The 26,657-nt window shown below is 41.1% G+C and overlaps 1 protein-coding gene across 13 annotated transcripts in view; it reads right to left on the reverse strand.

Annotated features, from left to right (window-relative positions):
• The window catches only part of LOC139754662 (transcription factor 12-like), a 723,853-nt gene that overhangs the window by 141,342 nt on the left and 555,854 nt on the right, over positions 1 to 26,657 (reverse strand). For all 13 annotated transcript variants that reach the window (XM_071672207.1, XM_071672206.1, XM_071672198.1 and 10 more), the window contains exon 2: positions 21,184 to 21,268. In XM_071672207.1, the coding sequence (XP_071528308.1) occupies positions 21,184 to 21,268 (85 nt within the window). The remainder of the gene's footprint in view (positions 1 to 21,183; positions 21,269 to 26,657) is intronic.

Genomic DNA, 26,657 nt, shown 5'->3' on the forward strand with positions numbered 1-26,657 from the left:
TAATGGCATCTCAAGACCCTGCCAGGGTAATCAGAAAGGCAATGATGGTTTACCAAATGGTGGATCTTCTCATTTTCTGAGCCACTGTAACCATTAGGCTATGGGATAATCTAAGTAAAGTAGGATTCTCTCATTTTCAGCTCTTTCCTAATGGCTCTTAGGCCCTGAGACAACTGAAGAAAAGCCTTAATCCCCTAAAAAAAAAAAAAAAAATCTAGGACATGGCCCCCTTTAATAGTAAAGTATACCTATCATCACATAACCCAGGCTGTGAAGATGATGGCCCCGACCAATACTACAAGGCAATGCAACACCTCCCCCTGCAGCTCCAAGGTTGTGCTGCAATCAGTAGCAAGGTAAGAATGGACTCCTATGGAATGAATGTTTTACCACAAGAATAATACAAAACAACAACGATGATGGTTACTTTTCACTAAAAATGTATCCACAAGTAGGTGAGTGGATACGGCCTCACTTCATCTATTTCCTGGTGCAACCTCACTAATGCAGGGGGTGGTGATGTTGTTTCCTGTGGGGAAGGGTGGCACCGGGAATGGATGAAGATCAGCAAGTATGAGTACATGTGTATATACGTTTGTGTTTGTAAATGTATTTATGTATGTATGTTTGTAGAAAAATTGGAGGAAGTGAATCATAAGGTGGGGGAGGGGGAGAAGGTTCTAGGAGCGATAAAGAATGTGTGCAAGGAGACACATACGCAGACATTATATACATACACATGTACACATTCATACTTGCTTGCCTTTCTCCACTCTTGGCCCTAACCCACCCCACAGGAAAACAGCATCGCTAACCCCTGCTTCAGCGAGGTAGCACCAGGAAAACAGACAAAAAGGCCACATTCTTTCACACTCAGTCTCTATCTGTCATGTGTAATGCACCGAAACCACAGCTCCCTATCCACATCCAGGCCCCACAGACCTTTCCATGGTTCACCCCAGACACTTCACATGCCCTCGTTCAATCCATTGAGAGCATGTCGACCCCGGTAAACCATGTCATTCCAATTCACTCTATTCCTTGCATGCCTCTCACCCTCCTGTATGTTCAGGCCCCAGTTGCTCAAAATCTTTTTCACTCAATCCTTCTACCTCCACTTTGGCCTCCTGTTTCTTCTTCCCTCCACCTCTGATGCATATATCCTCTTTGTCAATCTTTCCTCACTCACTCTCTCCATATGTCCTAACCATTTCAACACACCCTCTTCTGCTCTCTCAACCATACTCTTTTTATTTCCACACATCTCTCTTACCCTTACTTTACTTACTCAATCAAACCACCTTACACAACCAACTATCCTCAAACATGTCATTTCCAACACATTCACCCTCCTCTGTACAACCCTATCTATAGCCAAGCCTTACAACCATATAATACCGTTGGAACTACTATTCCTTAAAACACATTCTTCAATGCTCCCAGAACCTTTGCCCCCTCCCCCACCCTGTGACTCACTTCTGCTTCCATAGTTCAATCTGCTGCTAAGTCCACTCCCAGATATCTAAAACACCTCATCTCCTCCAATTTTACTCCATTCAACCTTATATCCTAATAAACTTGTCCCTCAACCCTACTGAACCTAATAACCTTGCTCTTATTCACATTTACTCTCAACTTTTTCCTTTCACAAACTTTTCCAAACTCAGTCACCAATTTCTACAGTTTCTAACATGAATTAGACACTAGAGCTGTATCACTGGCAAACAACGACTGACTCACTTCCCAGGTCCTCTCATCCACAACAGACTGCATACTCGCCCCTCTCTCCAAAACTCTTGCATTTACCTTCCTAACCACCCCATCCATAAACACATTAAAGAACCATGGGAACATCACACACCCCTGCCGCAGACTGATATTCACTGGGAACCAATCATCCTCCTTTCTTCCTACTCATACACATGCCTTACATCCTTGGTAAAAACTTTCCACTGTTTCTAGCAACTTACCTCCCACACCTTATTCTCTCAAAACCTTCCACAAAGCATCTCTATCCACCCTATCATATGCCCTCTCCAGATCCATAAATGCTACTTACAAATCCAATTGTTTTTCTAAGTATGTCTCACATACATTCTTCAAAGCAAACATCTGATCCACACTTCCTCTACCACTTTGGAAACCACACTGCTCTTCCCTAATCTGACACTCTGTACATGCCTTCACCCTCTCAATCAATACCTTCCCATACAATTTCCCAGGAATACTCAACAAACTTATATCTCTAGTTTGAACACTCACCTTTATTCCCTTTGCCTTTGGACAATGGCACTATGCATGCATTCTGCCAAACCTCAGGCATTTCACCATGGTCCATACATACATTGAATATCTTTATCAAGCAATCAACAACACAATCACCCCTTTTTAATAAATTCCACAGCAATACCATCCCAACCCGCCGCCTTGCAGGATTTCATCCTCCGCAACGCTTTCACTACCTCTTCTCTTCACCAAGCCATTCTCCCTGACCCTCTCACTTTGCACACCACCCCGACCAAAACACCCTATATCTGTCACTCTATCACCAAACACATTCAATAAACCTTCAAAATACTCACTCCATCTCCTTCTCACTCCATCACTACCTGTTATCACTTCCCCACTTGCTCCGTTCACCAATGCTCTCATTTGTTCTCTTGTTCTATGTACGTTGTTTACCTCCTTCCAAAACATCTTTTTATTCTCCCTAAAATCGACACTCTCTGCCACTTTCTTTTACACATCTCCCAGTCATTTGCACTACTTCCCTGCAAATATTGTCCAAAAGGCTCTCTTTTCTCTTTCACTATCAAACTCATCATCCCACCACTCACTACCCTTTCTAATCTGCCTAACCTTGCACCTTTATCATGTGGTGTTAGGTGGTCTGATCAAGTGAGTAGTGAAAGAGTATGAGAGATGTGTGGTAATAAAAAGCGTGGTTGAGAGAGAAGAAGAGGGTGCAATGAAATGGTTTGGACACATGGAGAGAATGAGTAAGGAAAGATTGACCAAGAGGATATATGTGTCAGAGGTGAAGGGAGAAGCGGGAGACCACATTGGAGGTGGAAGGATGCAGTGAAAAAGATTTTGAGCGATCAGGGCCTGAACATAAAGGTGGGTGAAAGGCGTGCAAGGAATAGAGTGAATTGGAATGTTGTGGTATACTGGGGTTGACATGCTGTCACTGGATTGAACCAGGGCATGTGAAGTGTCTGGGGGTAAACCATGGAAAGGTCTGTGGAAAATGAGGTATGGTTTCAGTGCATTACACATGACAGCTAGAGACTGAGTGCGAACAAATGTGGCCTTTGGTGTCTTTTCCTAGCGCTACCTTGCTGGAAGGGTGGGGTGAGGTGGGAGGGTGGGGGTGACACTATTTCATGTGTGGCGGGTGGCAAAGGAAATGGATTAAGGCAGCAAGTATGAATATGTACATGTGTATATATGTATATGTCTGTGTATGTGTATATACATGTATACCTTGAAATGTACATATATATGTATGTATATGTGTGCATATGGTGGTTATGTGTTATGTGTTACCTCGTTGATGTGGGAAACAGCGATGAAGTATCATAATGAATAATAAATAATGCATATATCTATTCATAAATTATTTTTGTTGCTGTCTCCCGTGTTAGCGAGGTAGTGCAAGGAAACAGACAAAAGAATGACCTAACCCACCCAGATACACATGTATACACATACATGTCCACACACGCACATATACATACCTATACATCTCAACGGATACATATATATACACATACGGACATATACATATATACACATGTACATAATTCATAGTATGCCCTTATTCATTCCTGTCACCACCCCGCCACACATGAAATGACAACCCCCTCCCCCCGCATGTGCTCGAGGTAGGGCTAGGAAAAGACAATAAAGACCACATTTGTTCACACTCAGTCTCTACCTGTCATGTATAATGCACCGAACCACAGCTCTCTTTCCACATCCAGGCCCCACAAACATTCCATGGTTTACCCCAGACGCTTCACATGCCCTGGTTCAATCCATTGACAACACGTCGACCCCGGTATACCACATCGTTCCAATTCACTTTATTCCTTGCACGCCTTTCACCCTCCTGCATGTTCAGGCCTCGATCACTCAAAATCTTTTTCACTCCATCTTTCCACCTCCGATTTGGTCTCCCACTTCTCCTCGTTCCCTCCACCTCTGACACATATATCCTCTTGGTCAATCTTTCCTCACTCATTCTCTCCATGTGCCCAAACTATTTCAAAACACCCTCTTCTGCTCTCTCAACCACACTCTTTTTATTACCATACATCTCTTACCCTTTCATCCCTTACTTGATCAAAACACCTCACACCACATTTTGTCCTCAACCATCTCATTTTCAGCACATCCACCCTCTTCCGCACAACTCTATCTACAGCCCACGCCTTGCAACCATATAACATTGTTGGAACCACTATGCCTTCAAACACACTCATTTTTGCTTTCCAAAATAATGTTCTCGACTTCCACATATTTTTCAACGCTCCCAGAACTTTCGCCCCCTCCCCCACCCTACGATTCACTTTTGCTTCCATGGTTCCATACACTGCCAAGTCCACTCACAGATATCTAAAACACTTCACTTCCTCCAGTTTTTCTCCATTCAAATGCACCTCCCAATTGACTTGTCCCTCAATCCTACTGTACCTAATAACCTTGCTCTTATTCGCATTTACTCTCAGCTTTCTTCTTTCACACACTTAACCAAACTCAGTCACCAGCTTCTGCAGTTTCTCATCCGAATCTGCAACCAACGCTGTATCATCAGCGAACAACAACAACTGACTCCCTTCCCAAGCTCTCTCATCCACAACAGACTGCATACTTGCCTCTCTTTCCAAAACTCTTGCATTCACCTCCCTAACAACCCCATCCATAAACAAATTAAACAACCATGGAGACATCACGCACCCCTGTCGAAAACCAACATTCACTGAGAACCAATCACTTTCCTCTCTTTCTACTCATACACATGCCTTACATCCTCGATAAAAACTTTTCACTGCTTCTAACAACTTGCCTCCCACACCATATATTCTTAATACCTTCCACAGAGCATCTCTATCAACTCTATCATATACCTTCTCCAGATCCATAAATGCTACATACAAATCCATTTGCACTTCTGAGTATTTCTCACATACATTCTTCAAAGCAAACACACCTGATTCACACATCCTCTACTACTTTTGAAACCACACTGCTCTTCCCCAATCTGATGCTCTGTATATGCCTTCACTCTCTCAATCAATACCCTCCCATATAATTTACCAGGAATACTCAACAAACTTATACCTCTGTAATTTGAGCACTCACTTTTATCCCCTTTGCCTTTGTACAATGGCACGATGCAAGCATTCCGCCAGTCCTCAGGCACCTCACCATGAGTCATACATACATACATCAAATAACCTTACCAACCAGTCAACTATACAGTCACCCCCTTTTTTAATAAATTCCACTGCAATAACATCCAAACCTGCTGCCTTGCTGGCTTTCATCTTCTGCAAAGCTTTCACTACCTCTTCACTGTTTACCAAATCATTCTCCCTAAGCCTCTCACTTTGCACACCACCTCGACCAAAACACCGTAAATCTGCCACTCTATCATCAAACACATTCAACAAACCTTCAAAATACTCACTCCATCTCCTTCTCACATCACCACGACTTGTTATCACCTCCCCATTGGCCCCCTTCACCATTTGTTCCCTTGTCTTATGCACTTTATTTACCTCCTTCCAAAACATCTTTTTATTCTGCCTAAAATTTAATAATACTTTCTCACCGCAACTCTCATTTGCCCTCTTTTTCACCTCTTGCAGCTTTCTCTTGAACTCCTGTCTCTTTCTTTTATACATCTCCCAGTCATTTGCATTATTTCCCTGCAAAAATCATCCAAATGCCTCTCTCTTCTCTTTCACTGATAATCTTACTTCTTCATCCCACCACTCACTACCCTTTCTAATACATACATATATATATATATATATATATATATATATATATATATATATATATATATATATATATATATTTTTTTTTTTTTTCATACTATTCGCCATTTCCCGCAATAGCGAGGTAGCGTCAAGAACAGAGGACTGGGCCTTTGAGGGAATACCCTCACCTGGCCCCCTTCTCTGTTCCTTCTTTTGGAAAAAAAAAAAAAAAAACGAGAGGGGAGGATTTCCAGCCCCCCGCTCCCTTCCCTTTTAGTCGCCTTCTACGACACGCAGGGAATACGTGGGAAGTATTCTTTCTCCCCTATCCCCAGGGATAATATCTTTTTATATATATTTTTTTTTTTTTCATACTATTCGCTATTTCCCGCGATAGCGAGGTAGCGTTAAGAACAGAGGACTGGGCTTTTGAGGGAATATCCTCACCTGGACCTCTTCTCTGTTCCTTCTTTTGGGAAAAAAAAAAAAAAAAAAAAAAAAAAAAAAGAGAGGGGAGGATTTCCAGCCCCCCGCTCCCTTCCCTTTTAGTCGCCTTCTACGACACGCAGGGAATACGTGGGAGGTATTCTTTCTCCCCTATCCCCAGGGAATATATTTTTTGTACAAAGGCAAAGGGGATAAGAGTGAGTGCTCAAATTACAGAGGTATAAGTTTGTTGAGTATTCCTGGTAAATTATATGGGAGGGTATTGATTGAGAGGGTGAAGACATGTACAGAGCATCAGATTGGGGAAGAGCAGTGTGGTTTCAGAAGTGGTAGAGGATGTGTGGATCAGGTGTTTGCTTTGAAGAATGTATGTGAGAAATACTTAGAAAAGCAAATGGATTTGTATGTAGCATTTATGGATCTGGAGAAGGCATATGATAGAGTTGATAGAGATGCTCTGTGGAAGGTATTAAGAATATATGGTGTGGGAGGCAAGTTGTTAGAAGCAGTGAAAAGTTTTTATCGAGGATGTAAGGCATGTGTACGTGTAGGAAGAGAGGAAAGTGATTGGTTCTCAGTGAATGTAGGTTTGCGGCAGGGGTGTGTGATGTCTCCATGGTTGTTTAATTTGTTTATGGATGGGGCTGTTAGGGAGGTAAATGCAAGAGTTTTGGAAAATATATATATATATATATATATATATATATATATATATATATATATATATATATATATATATATATATATATATATACATATATATATATACACATATACATACATATATATATATATATATATATATATATATATATATATATATATATATATATATATATATATATATATATATATATATATATATACTTCTTTTCCATACCTCCATCGCCGCTTTGCGCACTAGCAAGGAAGAGCTAGGAGCAGACGAAGAAAGACGCATTTGCTCACATCCGTTCTTTAGTCTTTATGTGTAGTGCACTAGAAACCACAGCATCCTATCCTCAATCAGTTTTAACAGACCTTTCCATGGTTTATACTGGCTACTTCACAAGCTCTGGTTCAGTCCATTAACGGCACATCGACCCCTGTACAACACATCGTTCCAATTCACTCTATCCCCTTTAACCCTCCTGCATGTTCAGGCCCCGACCACTCAAAATATTCTTTCACTCCATCCTTCCATCTCCAATTCTGTCTCCCACTTTTCCTTGTTCCCTCTACCTGTGACACATATATCATCTCTGTTAACCTATCCTCACTCATTCTCTCCATATGTCCGAGACATTTCAGCACACTCTTTTCAGCTCTCTCAACCACACTCTTTATATTACCACATATCTCTCTTATTCTTGTATTACTTACTCGATCCAACCACCTCACAGCACATACAGTCCTCAAACATTTCATTTCCAAGGCATCCACCCTCCTCCGCGTGACTTATTTCACAGCCCATATGATATTACTGAGACTGCTATATCTTCAATAATATAAATCTTTGCCCTCCCAGGTAACGCCCTCTCATTACACTCATTCTTCAGTGCTCCTAGAACCTTTGCTACCAAATCTACTAGTTGATTTACTTCTGTTACCGAGGTTCCATTTGCTGCCAAGTCCACTTCCAGATATCAAAAACACTTCACTTCCTTCAGTTTCTCTCAATTCAAACTCACACTCTGTCTAACCTGTCCCTCAACCATGCTATACCTAATAACTTTGCTCTGATCCACATTTACTCTCAACTTTCTCCTTTCACACACTCTTTCACTCTCAATCACTAACTTCTGCTCTTTCTCACTCGAATCTTCCGCCAGTGCTGTATCATCAGCAAACAAGAAATGACTCACTTCCCAGGCCCCTCTCACCCTCTAGTAACTACATACTCACCCCTTTAAGTCTGTCGCATTTACCTCCCTCACCATTCTATCCATAAACAAACAAAACGACCATAGTGAAAACACACACTCTCACCGTCGACCAACATCCGCTTGGAGCCATTCACTCTCCTCTCTTCCTATTCGTGCACATGCCTTACACCCTTGAATAAAACTTTTCACTGCTTCTAGCGGCTTTCCTATCACACCGTATATCCTTAATACATTCCACAAGGCATCTTTATGAACCCTATATATATATATATATATATATATATATATATATATATATATATATATATTTGCGTGTGTGGACGTGTGTATGTACATGTGTATGGGGAGGGTTGGGCCATTTCTTTCGTCTGTTTCCTTGCGCTACCTCGCAGACGCGGGAGACAGCGACAAAGTATAAAAAAAAAAAAAAAAAAAATATATATTTTTTGCTTTGTCGCTGTCTCCCGCGTTTGCGAGGTAGCGCAAGGAAACAGACGAAAGAAATGGCCCAACCCACCCCCATACACATGTATATACATACGTCCACACACGCAAATATACATACCTACACAGCTTTCCATGGTTTACCCCAGACGCTTCACATGCCCTGATTCAATCCACTGACAGCATGTCAACCCCGGTATACCACATCGATCCAATTCACTCTATTCCTTGCCCTCCTTTCACCCTCCTGCATGTTCAGGCCCCAATCACACAAAATCTTTTTCATTCCATCTTTCCACCTCCAATTTGGTCTCCCACTTCTCCTCGTTCCCTCCACCTCCGACACATATATCCTCTTGGTCAATCTTTCCTCACTCATTCTCTCCATGTGCCCAAACCATTTCAAAACACCCTCTTCTGCTCTCTCAACCACGCTCTTTTTATTTCCACACATCTCTCTTACCCTTACGTTACTTACTCGATCAAACCACCTCACACCACACATTGTCCTCAAACATCTCATTTCCAGCACATCCATCCTCCTGCACACAACTCTATCCATAGCCCACGCCTCGCAACCATACAACATTGTTGGAACCACTATTCCTTCAAACATACCCATTTTTGCTTTCCGAGATAATGTTCTCGACTTCCACACATTCTTCAAGGCTCCCAGGATTTTCGCCCCCTCCCCCACCCTATGATCCACTTCCGCTTCCATGGTTCCATCCGCTGCCAGATCCACTCCCAGATATCTAAAACACTTTACTTCCTCAGGTTTTTCTCCATTCAAACTTACCTCCCAATTGACTTGACCCTCAACCCTACTGTACCTAATAACCTTGCTCTTATTCACATTTACTCTCAACTTTCTTCTTTCACACACTTTACCAAACTCAGTCACCAGCTTCTGCAGTTTCTCACATGAATCAGCCACCAGCGCTGTATCATCAGCGAACAACAACTGACTCACTTCCCAAGCTCTCTCATCCCCAACAGACTTCATACTTGCCCCTCTTTCCAAAACTCTTGCATTTACCTCCCTAACAACCCCATCCATAAACAAATTAAACAACCATGGAGACATCACACACCCCTGCCGCAAACCTACATTCACTGAGAACCAATCACTTTCCTCTCTTCCTACACGTACACATGCCTTACATCCTCGATAAAAACTTTTCACTGCTTCTAACAACTTTCCTCCCACACCATATATTCTTAATACCTTCCACAGAGCATCTCTATCAACTCTATCATATGCCTTCTCCAGATCCATAAATGCTACATACAAATCCATTTGCTTTTCTAAGTATTTCTCACATACATTCTTCAAAGCAAACACCTGATCCACACATCCTCTACCACTTCTGAAACCACACTGCTCTTCCCCAATCTGATGCTCTGTACATGCCTTCACCCTCTCAATCAATACCCTCCCATATAATTTACCAGGAATACTCAACAAACTTATACCTCTGTAATTTGAGCACTCACTCTTATCCCCTTTGCCTTTGTACAATGGCACTATGCACACATTCCGCCAATCCTCAGGCACCTCACCATGAGTCATACATACATTAAATAACCTTACCAACCACTCAATAATACAGTCACCCCCTTTTTTAATAAATTCCACTGCAATACCATCCAAACCTGCTGCTTTGCTGGCTTTCATCTTCCACAAAGCTTTCACTACCTCTTCTCTGTTTACCAAATCATTTTCCCTAACCCTCTCACTTTGCACACCACCTCGACCAAAACACCCTATATATGCTACTCTATCATCAAACACATTCAACAAACCTTCAAAATACTCACTCCATCTCCTTCTCACATCACCACTACTTGTTATCACCTCCCCATTTGCGCCCTTCACTGAAGTTCCCATTTGCTCCCTTGTCTTACGCGCTTTATTTACCTCCTTCCAGAACATCTTTTTATTCTCCCTAAAATTTAATGATACTCTCTCACCCCAACTCTCACTTGCCCTCTTTTTCACCTCTTGCACCTTTCTCTTGACCTCCTGTCTCTTTCTTTTATACATCTCCCACTCAAATGCATTTTCTCCCTGCAAAAATCGTCCAAATGCCTCTCTCTTCTCTTTCACTAATAATCTTGCTTCTTCATCCCACCACTCACTACCCTTTCTAATCAACCCACCTCCCACTCTTCTCATGCCACAAGCATCTTTTGCGCAATCCATCATTGATTCCCTAAATACATCCCATTCCTCCCCCACTCCCCTTACTTCCATTGTTCTCACCTTTTTCTATTCTGTACTCAGTCTCTCCTGGTACTTCCTCACACAAGTCTCCTTCCCAAGCTCACTTACTCTCACCACCCTCTTCACCCCAACATTCACTCTTCTTTTCTGAAAACCCATACAAATTTTCACCTTAGCCTCCACAAGATAATGATCAGACATCCCTCCAGTTGCACCTCTCAGCACATTAACATCCAAAAGTCTCTCTTTTGCGCGCCTGTCAATTAACACGTAATCCAATAATGCTCTCTGGCCATCTCTCCTACTTACATGCGTATACTTATGTATATCTCGCTTTTTAAACAAGGTATTCCTAATCACCAGTCCTTTTTCAGCACATAAATCTACAAGCTCTTCACCATTTCCATTTACAACACTGAACACCCCATGTATACCAATTATTCCCTCAACTGCCACATTACTCACCTTTGCATTCAAATCACCCATCACTATAACCCGGTCTTGTGCATCAAAACCACTAACACACTCATTCAGCTGCTCCCAAAACACTTGCCTCTCATGATCTTTCTTCTCATGCCCAGGTGCATATGCACCAATAATCACCCATCTCTCTCCATCAACTTTCAGTTTTACCCATATTAATCGAGAATTTAATTTCTTACATTCTATCACATACTCCCACAACTCCTGTTTCAGGAGTACTGCTACTCCTTCCCTTGCTCTTGTCCTCTCGCTAACCCCTGACTTTACTCCCAAGACATTCCCAAACCACTCTTCCCCTTTACCCTTGAGCTTCGTTTCACTCAGAGCCAAAACATCCAGGTTCCTTTCCTCAAACATACTACCTATCTCTCCTCTTTTCACATCTTGGTTACATTCACACACATTTAGACACCCCAATCTGAGTCTACGAGGAGGATGAGCACTCCCTGCGTGACTCCTTCTGTTTCCCATTTTTAGAAAGTTAAAATACAAGGAGGGGAGGATTTCTGGCCCCCCGCTCCCGTCCCCTCTAGTCGCCTTCTACGACACGCGAGGAATGCGTGGGAAGTATTCTTTCACCCCTATCCCCAGGGATTTGTATGTAGCATTTATGGATCTGGAGAAGGCATATGACAGAGTTGATACAGATGCTCTGTGGAAGGTATTAAGAATATATGGTGTGGGAGGCAAGTTGTTAGAAGCAGTGAAAAGTTTTTATCGAGGATGTAAGGCATGTGTACGTGTAGGAAGAGAGGAAAGTGATTGGTTCTCAGTGAATGTAGGTTTGCGGCAGGGGTGTGTGATGTCTCCATGGTTGTTTAATTTGTTTATGGATGGGGTTGTTAGGGAGGTAAATGCAAGAGTTTTGGAAAGAGGGGCAAGGATGAAGTCTGTTGGGGATGAGAGAGCTTGGGAAGTGAGTCAGTTGTTGTTCGCTGATGATACAGCGCTGGTGGCTGATTCATGTGAGAAACTGCAGAAGCTGGTGACTGAGTTTGGTAAAGTGTGTGAAAGAAGAAAGTTAAGAGTAAATGTAAATAAGAGCAAGGTTATTAGGTACAGTAGGGTTGAGAGTCAAGTCAATTGGGAGGTGAGTTTGAATGGAGAAAAACTGGAGGAAGTGAAGTGTTTTAGATATCTGGGAGTGGATCTGGCAGCGGATGGAAACATGGAAGCGGAAGTGGATCATAGGGTGGGGGAGGGGGCGAAAATTCTGGGAGCCTTGAAGAATGTGTGGAAGTCGAGAACATTATCTCGGAAAGCAAAAATGGGTATGTTTGAAGGAATAGTGGTTCCAACAATGTTGTATGGTTGCGAGGTGTGGACTATGGATAGAGTTGTGCGCAGGAGGATGGATGTGCTGGAAATGAGATGTTTGAGGACAATGTGTGGTGTGAGGTGGTTTGATCGAGTAAGTAACGTAAGGGTAAGAGAGATGTGTGGAAATAAAAAGAGCGTGGTTGAGAGAGCAGAAGAGGGTGTTTTGAAATGGTTTGGTCACATGGAGAGAATGAGTGAGGAAAGATTGACCAAGAGGATATATGTGTCAGAGGTGGAGGGAACGAGGAGAAGAGGGAGACCAAATTGGAGGTGGAAAGATGGAGTGAAAAAGATTTTGTGTGATCGGGGCCTGAACATGCAGGAGGGTGAAAGGAGGGCAAGGAATAGAGTGAATTGGAGCGATGTGGTATACCGGGGTTGACGTGCTGTCAGTGGATTGAATCAAGGCATGGAAAGCTGTGTAGGTATGTATATTTGCATGTGTGGACGTATGTACATACATGTGTATGGGGGGGGTTGGGCCATTTCTTTCGTCTGTTTCCTTGCGCTACCTCGCAAACGCGGGAGACAGCGACAAAGTATAATAAAAAAAAAAAAATATATATATACATATGAAAAATGTAAGAAATAATTTAGAAAACTGAAACTTCTAGCTTGAAATGAAAATGAAAAATGAATGTCACATAATGATTTAACCTCTGGCTATGGAAAAGGGAAATGTATAATTTATTTACACAAACGTCAATAGTAGTTTTCATCAATCTAACCACTGTATCATACTGCCTGGTCCACGTCTCTTATCATGAAACTGGAATATTGGCTTATGATGTTTCTCAATTGTCTTCATTACACAAAGTACAACCATATCTTGGATACATGAGGGTAGGTAGTTTGTCATCCGCCATAATAAAGCCTTGACAGACCAAAAGTTTATCTGGACCTCAACTTTTCCAGTACATTCATGAAAAACACCTTTTTGCTTTCCATCTCTATCACTTTGAAAAAAATGCTCCCTTTGTTCACATTTCAATGAAAGAATAAGCTTCAATGTCTAAGCTACATTCTCTTCCAATTTCACCATTTTCTTGTCAGAGCACCATGTATGAAAACTATCACTCCAGTAACACAACTATAAACATTTACTTCCCCTTTAAAAAAGTTCTGGGGAATTCTGTCTCGATACACTGCGGGTCACTCTACCACCTGGCGAGGTTTGTGTTGCAATGGTTCTTAATTCACAAAAGTAGTAGCATCAATATATATTGGAAAGGATCACAATTTTGCACGTGATCAAGATATTCCTATGAGTCCACGGGAAAAATGAAACACGAAAAGTTCCCAAGTGCACTTTCGTGTAATAATCACATCATCAGGGGAGACACAAGAGAGGAATATAACAGTCAGTTGATATACATCGAAGAGACGAAGCTAGGACGCCATTTGGTAAACATGTGATTGTCCAAAACATACAACGAGCGTTCATAAACTTATCAATTTACAAATCTTATCAACAATAAAGTTATCTGATTTGAATAGACCATCACTAATATTAAGATTATAATTCTTTGTGTATTTAATAATAGAAGATTCAATGATATTTCTCTTGGTAATAGAGTTAGAGTTAATAACTGAGGTGGCGTTACTCCAGTCAATACAATGATCATAGTTTTTAACATGATTAAACAAGGCATTTGATTCTTGTCCCGTTCTTATACTATATTTATGTTGCTTAAGTCTAACAGAAAGATCCTTACCAGTCTGACCAACATAAAATTTATCACAGTTTTCACAAGGCACTTTATAGATGCAACCAAGAGAATTTTCTGGTGAATTCCTGATTAAGATATTCTTTATAGTATTATTGTTGCTAAAGGCAACATTTACATTAAAGGATTTAAGGAACATGTGAAGCAAAGTGAAATTATTATTAAAAGGGAGAATTAAAAGATTCTTGGTGTCAATGGGAGGTTTGGGCTCAACTCTATAAAATGATTTCTTTGCTATCTTAAGGGATTTATCAATGAAAGATCCAATGAAAGATTCATTTATCAATGAAAGATGATAATATCTGTAAGGGTTTAGTGTATGCCAGTTTGTCAAAACCAGTGGAAGCTAATTGCCCTAAAAGATTCATAAGAGCTATTAATACCTTAAAAAAAGACAAGGATATACATATTACCAAAGCAGATAAGGCTAACACTGTTGTGATTTTAGACAAAAGTAACTATTTATCTAAAGTGAATGATCTTCTAAATGATAACACAACATATTCTAAACTTAGTAAAAATCCCTTAGAAGCAGTTAATTCTCACTTCAATAAAGAAATGAAGTTATTGTTGAAAGGCAACATTTCTCTTATCAAAAGTTTGTCATCTTTGTCCCCTTCATTGCCATATATGTATGGACTTATCAAAACACGTAAACAGAATTTTCCAGCAAGACCTATAGTGAGTTCAGTAGGCTCCATCACATACAAATTGTCAAAATGGTTAGTTTCTTTATTAAGCCCTTTAGTGGGTAAGGTATCAAATTCTAATATCATGAACAAAGTAGATTTAGTCAACAAGCTAAACATTATCAATGTTAATTTTGATTTCAAACTAGTTAGCTTTGATGTTTCCTCACTTTTCACTGAAGTTCCAGTTGATGACCTTTTAGAATATTTATTTGATGTGTTGGATGATATTCATTTACCTGTTTCAAAGTCTAATTTCATTGAACTGATAAAATTGCGTATAAAAGACTGTGTATTTCAATTCAATGGAGATTATTATGCTAAAAAATTTGGTGTGGCAATGGGTAACCCTCTTTCACCTGTACTAAGTAATCTTTAGATGGAATTTTTTGAAACAAAATTACTAAAGGATATCTTACCTTCTAATGCAATTTGGTTTAGGTATGTAGATAATGTTCTTTGTGTTTGGCCAACAAATGAAAATTTAAAAATATTTCTCCCCTTACTTAACAATTTAGTACCTTCCAACAAATTTACTGTAGAAAATGAAAATAATGGTATGTTATCATTTTTAGATTGCATGATCCATAAACAAGGAAACAAGTTTAAGTTTAGCATATACAGAAAACCCATCAATGTATGCTCATACATCCATTATTATTCATCTCAACATGACAGAATTAAATTATCATCATTTCAATCTATGTTCCTTCGGGCATTATGTATTTGCAGTCCAGAGTTTATTGATGATGAGTTTGAGAAGATATATTCCATTGGATCTAAGTTAAAGTACCCTAGATCTTTCATTGATAAATCCCTTAAGTTAGCAAAGAAATCATTTTATAGAGTTGAGCCCAAACCTCCCATTGACACCAAGAATCTTTTAGTTCTCCCTTTTAATAATAATTTCACTTTGCTTCACATGTTCCTTAAATCCTTTAATGTAAATGTTGCCTTTAGCAACAATAATACTATAAAGAATATCTTAATCAGGTATTCACCAGTAAATTCTCTTGGTTGCATCTATAAAGTGCCTTGTGGAAACTGTGATAAATTTTATGTTGGTCAGACTGGTAAGGATCTTTCTGTTAGACTTAAGCAACATAAACATAGTATAAGAATGGGAGAAGAATCAAATGCCTTGTTTAATCATGTTAAAAACTATGATCATTGTATTGACTGGAGTAACGCCATCTCCGTTATTAACTCTAACTCTATTACCAAGAGAAATATCATTGAATCTTCTACTGTTAAATACACAAAGAATTATAATCTTAATATTAGTGATGGTTTATACAAATTAGATAACTTTTTTGTTGATAAGATTTGTAAAATGATAAGTTTATGAATGCTCGTCGTATGTTTTGGACAAATGGCGTCCTACCTTCGTCTCTTCGATGTATATCAACTGACTGTTATATTCCTCTCTTGTGTCTCCCCTGATGATGTGATTATTACACGAAAGTGCACTTGGGAACTTTTCGTGTTTCATTTTTCCCGTGGACTCATAGGAGAATATATATATATATATATATATATATATATATATATATATATATATATATATATATATATATATATATATATATTCTCCTATGAGTCCACGGGAAAAATGAAACACAAGTACAGAATGGAAAAAGGTGAGAACAATGGAAGCAAGGGGAGTGGGGGAGGAATGGGATGTATTTAGGGAATCAGTGATGGATTGCGCAAAAGATGCTTGTGGCATGAGAAGAGTGGGAGGTGGGTTGATTAGAAAGGGTAGTGAGTGGTGGGATGAAGAAGTAAGAGTATTAGTGAAAGAGAAGAGAGAGGCATTTGGACGATTTTTGCAGGGAAAAAATGCAACTGAGTGGGAGATGTATAAAAGAAAGAGACAGGAGGTCAAGAGAAAGGTGCAAGAGGTGAAAAAAAGGGCAAATGAGAGTTGGGGTGAGAGAGTATCAGTAAATTTTAGGGAGAATAAAAAGATGTTCTGGAAGGAGGTAAATAAAGTGCGTAAGACAAGGGAGCAAATGGGAACTTCAGTGAAGGGTGCAAATGGGGAGGTGATAACAAGTAGTGGTGATGTGTGAAGGAGATGGAGTGAGTATTTTGAAGGTTTGTTGAATGTGTTTGATGATAGAGTGGCAGATATAGGGTGTTTTGGTCGAGGTGGTGTGCAAAGTGAGAGGGTTAGGGAAAATGATTTGGTAAACAGAGAAGAGGTAGTGAAAGCTTTGCGGAAGATGAAAGCCGGCAAGGCAGCAGGTTTGGATGGTATTGCAGTGGAATTTATTAAAAAAGGGGGTGACTGTATTGTTGACTGGTTGGTAAGGTTATTTAATGTATGTATGACTCATGGTGAGGTGCCTGAGGATTGGCGGAATGCGTGCATAGTGCCATTGTACAAAGGCAAAGGGGATAAGAGTGAGTGCTCAAATTACAGAGGTATAAGTTTGTTGAGTATTCCTGGTAAATTATATGGGAGGGTATTGATTGAGAGGGTGAAGGCATGTACAAAGCATCAGATTGGGGAAGAGCAGTGTGGTTTCAGAAGTGGTAGAGGATGTGTGGATCAGGTGTTTGCTTTAAGAATGTATGTGTGAAATACTTTGAAAAGCAAATAGATTTGTATGTAGCATTTATGGATCTGGAGAAGGCATATGATAGAGTTGATAGAGATGCTCTGTGGAAGGTATTAAGAATATATGGTGTGGGAGGAAAGTTGTTAGAAGCAGTGAAAAGTTTTTATCGAGGATGTAAGGCATGTGTACGTGTAGGAAGAGAGGAAAGTGATTGGTTCTCAGTGAATGTAGGTTTGCGGCAGGGGTGTGTGATGTCTCCATGGTTGTTTAATTTGTTTATGGATGGGGTTGTTAGGGAGGTAATGCAAGAGTTTTGGAAAGAGGGGCAAGTATGAAGTCTGTTGGGGATGAGAGAGCTTGGGAAGTGAGTCAGTTGTTGTTCGCTGATGATACAGCGCTGGTGGCTGATTCATGTGAGAAACTGCAGAAGCTGGTGACTGAGTTTGGTAAAGTGTGTGGAAGAAGAAAGTTAAGAGTAAATGTGAATAAGAGCAAGGTTATTAGGTACAGTAGGGTTGAGGGTCAAGTCAATTGGGAGGTGAGTTTGAATGGAGAAAAACTGGAGGAAGTGAAGTGTTTTAGATATCTGGGAGTGGATCTGGCAGCGGATGGAACCATGGAAGCGGAAGTGGATCATAGGGTGGGGGAGGGGGCGAAAATTCTGGGGGCCTTGAAGAATGTGTGGAAGTCGAGAACATTATCTCGGAAAGCAAAAATGGGTATGTTTGAAGGAATAGTGGTTCCAACAATGTTGTATGGTTGCGAGGCGTGGGCTATGGATAGAGTTGTGCGCAGGAGGATGGATGTGCTGGAAATGAGATGTTTGAGGACAATGTGTGGTGTGAGGTGGTTTGATCGAGTGAGTAACGTAAGGGTAAGAGAGATGTGTGGAAATAAAAAGAGCGTGGTTGAGAGAGCAGAAGAGGGTGTTTTGAAGTGGTTTGGGCACATGGAGAGGATGAGTGAGGAAAGATTGACCAAGAGGATATATGTGTCGGAGGTGGAGGGAGCAAGGAGAAGAGGGAGACCAAATTGGAGGTGGAAAGATGGAGTGAAAAAGATTTTGTGTGATCGGGGCCTGAACATGCAGGAGGGTGAAAGGAGGGCAAGGAATAGAGTGAGTTGGAGCGATGTGGTATACCGGGGTTGACGTGCTGTCAGTGGATTGAATCAAGGCATGTGAAGCGTCTGGGGTAAACCATGGAAAGCTGTGTAGGTATGTATATTTGCGTGTGTGGACGTATGTATATACATGTGTATGGGGGGGGGTTGGGCCATTTCTTTCGTCTGTTTCCTTGCGCTACCTCGCAAACGCGGGAGACAGCGACAAAGTATAATAAATAAAAAAAATATATATATATATAGTTATATATATATATATATAAAAATATATATATATATATAGTTATATATATATATATATATATATTTTTTTTTTATACTTTGTCGCTGTCTCCCGCGTTTGCGAGGTAGCGCAAGGAAACAGACGAAAGAAATGGCCCAACCCCCCCCCATACACATGTATATACTTACGTCCACACACTCAAATATACATACCTACACAGCTTTCCATGGTTTACCCCAGACGCTTCACATGCCTTGATTCAATCCACTGACAGCACGTCAACCCCGGTATACCACATCGCTCCAATTCACACTAATCCTTGCCCTCCTTTCACCCTCCTGCATGTTCAGGCCCCGATCACACAAAATCTTTTTCACTCCATCTTTCCACCTCCAATTTGGTCTCCCTCTTCTCCTCGTTCCCTCCACCTCCGACACATATATCCTCTTGGTCAATCTTTCCTCACTCATTCTCTCCATGTGCCTAAACCACTTCAAAACACCCTCTTCTGCTCTCTCAACCACGCTCTTTTTATTTCCACACATCTCTCTTACCCTTACGTTACTTACTCGATCAAACCACCTCACACCACACATTGTCCTCAAACATCTCATTTCCAGCACATCCACCCTCCTGCGCACAACTCTATCCATAGCCCACGCCTCGCAACCATACAACATTGTTGGAACCACTATTCCTTCAAACATACCCATTTTTGCTTTCCGAGATAATGTTCTCGACTTCCACACATTCTTCAAGGCTCCCAGAATTTTCGCCCCCTCCCCCACCCTATGATCCACTTCCGCTTCCATGGTTCCATCCGCTGCCAGATCCACTCCCAGATATCTAAAACACTTCACTTCCTCCAGTTTTTCTCCATTCAAACTCACCTCCCAATTATCTTGACCCTCAACCCTACTGTACCTAATAACCTTGCTCTTATTCACATTTACTCTTAACTTTTTTCTTCACACACTTTACCAAACTCAGTCACCAGCTTCTGCAGTTTCTCACATGAATCAGCCACCAGCGCTGTATCATCAGCGAACAACAACTGACTCACTTCCCAAGCTCTCTCATCCCCAACAGACTTCATACTTGCCCCTCTTTCCAAAACTCTTGCATTCACCTCCCTAACAACCCCATCATAAACAAATTAAACAACCATGGAGACATCACACACCCCTGCCGCAAACCTACATTCACTGAGAACCAATCACTTTCCTCTCTTCCTACACGTACACATGCCTTACATCCTCGATAAAAACTTTTCACTGCTTCTAACAACTTGCCTCCTACACCATATATTCTTAATACCTTCCACAGAGCATCTCTATCAACTCTATCATATGCCTTCTCCAGATCCATAAATGCTACATACAAATCCATTTGCTTTTCTAAGTATTTCTCACATACATTCTTCAAAGCAAACACCTTCGTCTATTTCCCCTTTTAGAAAGTTAAAATACAAGGAGGGGAGGGTTTCTAGCCCCTCTCGTTTTTTTTTTTTTTTTAATTTTCCAAAAGAAGGAACAGAGGGGGCCAGGTGAGGATATTCCAAAAAAGGCCCAGTCCTCTGTTCTTAACGCTACCTCGCTAACGCGGGAAATGGCGAATAGTTTAAAAGAAAAAAGAAAGAATATATATTCCTATGATTACTGGACATTAATATCACTTTTGACATTCTTTCAAGGTAGCAGCATCTGCGGCAGTATCTTGATGCAGTTTTGTCATCAGGATCATGATTTTATTATAATCGCATCTGACATCATGAAAAGTGCTCTGTATACGAAGTACGAAAACGGAACCATGTAACACAAGTAAGGAAGTCCTGTATTAGCAAACATACGGGCAAAGGATACTATGATCCGATAAAAAGGCCCTTACCTCACTGATTAAGTCTGTAATGCATGTTCATTAAAGATTCAGTATTTTAAGTAAACTACCATCCTTTACGCTGAAAACAATCATCAGATTTTCTCAATATTAAATCTTTATTTCACAGTCTAAAAACTTTGATACGTTAAATATATACCCTGATCTTAACTGTTTGAGGCCGCCAAGAGGAGAGAGACTCACCTATGAAGTAAGACTCTCCATAGAGTCCGCCTGGCTTGGGCGACGTATACCGCGGGGAATCCTGGTTGAAGTCGTCCGAGCCATACTGCAAAGAAAGATGATTATCGATTTACTTTTTTTTCTAAATTCTTTTTATTTGGTCTACTTTACACACACACACACACACATTCTACCAGGAGTTACCATCCCTTACAAGAGTTGAAAAATATTGACCTTCCTCGGGTCCTCTTATATCAATGCGTCATGTATGGTACCGACAGACCTAAAAATGTGGAAATTTATGGGGAACAGATTGAGATATTCTTGATATATTCTCTCTCTCTCTCTCTCTCTCTCTCTCTCTCACACACACACACACACACACACACACAATCCACTGACAGCACGTCAACCCCGGTATACCACATCGCTCCAATTCACTCTATTCCTTGCCCTCCTTTCACCCTCCTGCATGTTCAGGCCCCGATCACACAAAATCTTTTTCACTCCATCTTTCCACCTCCAATTTGGTCTCCCTCTTCTCCTCGTTCCCTCCACCTCCGACACATATATCCTCTTGGTCAATCTTTCCTCACTCATTCTCTCCATGTGACCAAACCATTTCAAAACACCCTCTTCTGCTCTCTCAACCACGCTCTTTTTATTTCCACACATCTCTCTTACCCTTACGTTACTTACTCGATCAAACCACCTCACACCACACATTGTCCTCAAACATCTCATTTCCAGCACATCCATCCTCCTGCGCACAACTCTATCCATAGCCCACGCCTCGCAACCATACAACATTGTTGGAACCACTATTCCTTCAAACATACCCATTTTTGCTTTCCGAGATACTGTTCTCGACTTCCACACATTCTTCAAGGCTCCCAGAATTTTCGCCCCCTCCCCCACCCTATGATCCACTTCCGCTTCCATGGTTCCATCCGCTGACAGATCCACTCCCAGATATCTAAAACACTTCACTTCCTCCAGTTTTTCTCCATTCAAACTCACCTCCCAATTGACTTGACCCTCAACCCTACTGTACCTAATAACCTTGCTCTTATTCACATTTACTCTTAACTTTCTTCTTCCACACACTTTACCAAACTCAGTCACCAGCTTCTGCAGTTTCTCACATGAATCAGCCACAAGCGCTGTATCATCAGCGAACAACAACTGACTCACTTCCCAAGCTCTCTCATCCCCAACAGACTTCATACTTGCCCCTCTTTCCAGGACTCTTGCATTTACCTCCCTAACAACCCCATCCATAAACAAATTAAACAACCATGGAGACATCACACACCCCTGCCGCAAACCTACATTCACTGAGAACCAATCACTTTCCTCTCTTCCTACACGTACACATGCCTTACATCCTCGATAAAAACTTTATATATATATATATATATATATATATATATATATATATATATATATATATACATATATATCCCTGGGGATAGGGGAGAAAGAATACTTCCCATGTATTCCCTGCGTGTCGTAGAAGGCGTCTAAAAGGGGAGGGAGCGGGGGGGCTGGAAATCCTCCCCTCTTGTTTTTTTTTTTAATTTTCCAAAAGAAGGAACAGAGAAGGGGGCCAGGTGAGGATATTCCCTCAGAGGCCCAGTCCTCTGTTCTTAATGCTACCTTGCTAATGCGGGAAATGGCGAATAGTTTGAAATATATATATATATATATATATATATATATATATATATATATATATATACATATATATATATAGGGGATAGGGGATTAAGAGTACTTCCCACGTATTCCCTGCGTGTCGTAGAAGGCGACTAAAAGGGGAGGGAGCGGGGGGCTGGAAATCCTCCCCTCTCGTTTTTTTTTTTAATTTTCCAAAAGAAGGAACATAGAATTGGGCCAGGTGAGGGTATTCCCTCAAAGGCCCAGTCCTCTGTTCTTAACGCTACCTCGCTAATGCGGGAAATGGCGAATAGTTTGAAAGAAAGAATTATATATATATATATATATATATATATATATATATATATATATATATATATATATATATATATATATATATATATCATGACTATTTTTCCTTGTCTTTACGCCTTGCATTAAAGCAAGTTTATCTAACAGAAATATGAAGTACGCTACATGATACAAGAATTCAATTATACATTTCTTAGATTTACCAACACTGCCAATACGTCTGCTCTCTGGGATGTCTGTCATAACCAAAGAGCTTTTCTGTAACAGAACAAGCATGGAATGGTCACTTCTCCAATATTCAGATGCGTCATCGAGGTATATAACCACTGCAAACATTAGAAGCAACTTGGCCTTGTGAGTACAGCACCCCAAGTTAAGTAGTCGTTACTATGCCGCCACTTGGCCATTCTAACCAACAGCTTTTTGTGTAGTCTCGTTTAACTATCAACTGCAATACAAAAATGAAGTGACAAAAGCAGCAAGAACATTTATTCATCATGAATATATAGAGAGTAGATGAAAAGACGTACTAACTGTTCAAAAAGTGGTTGAAAGGACGCACTACTGGACGTAAATTGGATTAAGTTATTCTCCACATTTTCGTGATCTGCGGCTACTTCAACTCACATTCCACTAACCAGTTACGACCTTTGGTATTTGCTCCCTCGAAGTCAGCGTGACCACTACATCCAGGCAGATTGGAAACCCTTATAAATAACTCAATAAGGCGCTCTATGTTCAACGAGATGTCCCACAATATTCCTACTTCTGTATGTAATGAACTTCGGACCCAAGGATGCCGCTTGTATCACACCCCTGCTTCAGGAGTCCTTACTATTCACGCCAGTTATTTTGGAATTTGTCGTTTTTACAGCTTCAATCACCGTTTACGCGTAAAGATGAGAACATATTGGTGTAAAAATAAGGCCCCAGAAGTTGGTTCGAGAATTTCGGTGGCTGTCTTCAACACTCCATCTTGGTGTCAAACAAAGCAATACCGTATCTACGTTTATTTTTGCCGCGGACCAACAGCCCACTTTGAAAAATTATGCCCTCTAACGAGGTGGTAGCAGTGAACCAGCGTGTGTGAGAGTGGTGGTGTGCGGCGGTGATGCGATGGTGAAGCGGGCCCCTAGTGTGGGCTACGGAGGTCTTCTCTGATGCAGGAGGTAGTAATATCGGGTAATATCACTTATCGCGTCGGTGGGCCAGCAAACCCAATAATGTGGCTGGGCGGCCCACGGCGCCTCATCCAATAATGGGTAGCCTACTGCTCTCCCCACTACGCCTGCCCCCTCCCCCCCTTTCATCCGCTCTGCTACCACCACTACTCGTCTTTTCGCTACCACCACTATTACAACCATCAACCACATCACAACTAACACCATCACTCCCAGTCCCGCCATAAGCAATCCGTCCTTCTAACATCAATCAATAAAAACACTAAACTAGTCGGTCTTCATTCCACTCTTGCACCATCATCACTACCCACCCGTACTTTCATCACCACTATCACCAATCTGCTTACCATCATCATCTCACCAGAATAAGCACTATCCATCCTCTACCACCACAACAATTACAACTATCTCTTTCACCAGTATAAGAATCATCACTTCTGGCCATCCTGCCACAGCTACAAGAATCATCACCACCATTCGTCCTCTACCAACACAACCGCTACTACTACCACAACCACATCCCTTCCAGTCATCCAGCCAACACAATGAAAACTTCCACTGCTCTTCTCTTAAAGCACCACCACCACCATCATCACATCAAGTCACCGACGCCATCAACACCAGTACAACAGTTCACGTCCCCAATCCAACCACCACTACCACCATAGTTATCACCAGTCATCATACTAAAATGGCCAACCCTTTCCCCTGAACATTACAACCATCCATCCTTCAGCCACCATTATAAGTGACTAACCCCCCTTCCAACCATCTGTTCAATTATGGGCAACGAAGCAAGTCGTCATGAAAGACTAGAACGAAAGCAAAGAATAGCAATCAAATTAAACCCTTTACTCAGAAACAAGACTAAGAAAACACCGATTTAGAATTATTCTCTAAAAATCAAAAGGTGCAGACTCCGAGCTGATGAACTATGTTTTCGAAATACTGTATACCTTCCACAACATGTACGAGAATTTCTTTAATTTATACAGATTCGGTCACCTGAAATAAAGTTATGAAAATAATGAGATGTAACAGATACTTGAGTAAAAGCTTTTTCAGTTGGAGAGTGTTAAAACACAAGAACAAACTACCCTCAGATGTAGTATTTTCAAATACTATCAACACCTCCAAATCAAGGCTAGACAAGTACTTCAGTGATATCTATCTATTATCAACAAACATTTCTTATATGATAAATGAACCTTGACCCAGTTAATCTTTTTCAGAATCCGGCCCCGGAGCTGGAGGTCATTTCAAATGGTACGGAGCTATTTTTTTTCCCTCCGCTAACACAGTTCTGTAATATTTCCATGGCGGTAAGCTTTCTTCATACTCCATGGTGTTACTTCCCATTTTCTTTCCCTGTCGACAGTTGTCTAGCCGGAGGGAGAAGTGGGTGGGGAGGTGCTTCAGCCTCATCATAGACTGTTATCTACCCTATTATCTATCCTCCCCGAGCACTACCACCACCACCACCATTTTCTTACACCACTATGGCACGTTCTAGTTATGAACTACGTCCACTAGCAACACTATCCATGGCCAAGCTACCAAGAGAACCACAAACATTATTACTATTGCCCACTCACACGTCATCATCACTAACACCACCACTTACCATTCATTTTGTAGTCACTACTACCATTACTACACCATTTATCCTTAACCATCACTACCATCGCCATATCATGGTTCCTCATTCACCTACCACAATTACGAAAAACACTTGTCCTTCAACCACTAACAATGTCAACATGACAATCAATGTCATATTACCACCCCCACTACCACTACACCGCTATCACAACCCATTCTTCAGCAATGACTAAGACCGCTAGCGACGAAGCCTCATCCACACCAGTGCCTGCTCCTCAGCTAAGACTACCAGTTGTGTGTCGGGTCGATCCTACATCTACATCCCACCTTAAAAGTAGCAAAACTAGCATCACTGACACCACCATCATCATGCGATCTGTAGCAAGATAACAACATTAACTACCATCCCTAGCATCACTAACAACAACTGTAAGATCATTATCGTCACCAGAATCTCCATGGTACCCAAGCACCAGCGTCTGCACCTTCGGCAGGAGAACCTCACCAGACTCTGGCCGCCGCGGTGATCGGGTGAACAGGCTCACCAACCATTTTTCTCAGCGTCATAAGCTAACACACGAGACCTAACTCGTGTGCAGCGGCAACAACATGGTGTCATAACACACGTCACTGGCATATTTGCTCTAGCCTCACACCTCTTAGAATGCGACTGACACTTTGCCTCCATCTCGACACCAGCACTACTTCCTGTCAGTATTCACTCACTGATCAGAGACCATA

This window comes from Panulirus ornatus, chromosome 17 (genome assembly GCF_036320965.1).
Source record: "Panulirus ornatus isolate Po-2019 chromosome 17, ASM3632096v1, whole genome shotgun sequence".
NCBI classification, from domain to species: domain Eukaryota; kingdom Metazoa; phylum Arthropoda; class Malacostraca; order Decapoda; family Palinuridae; genus Panulirus; species Panulirus ornatus.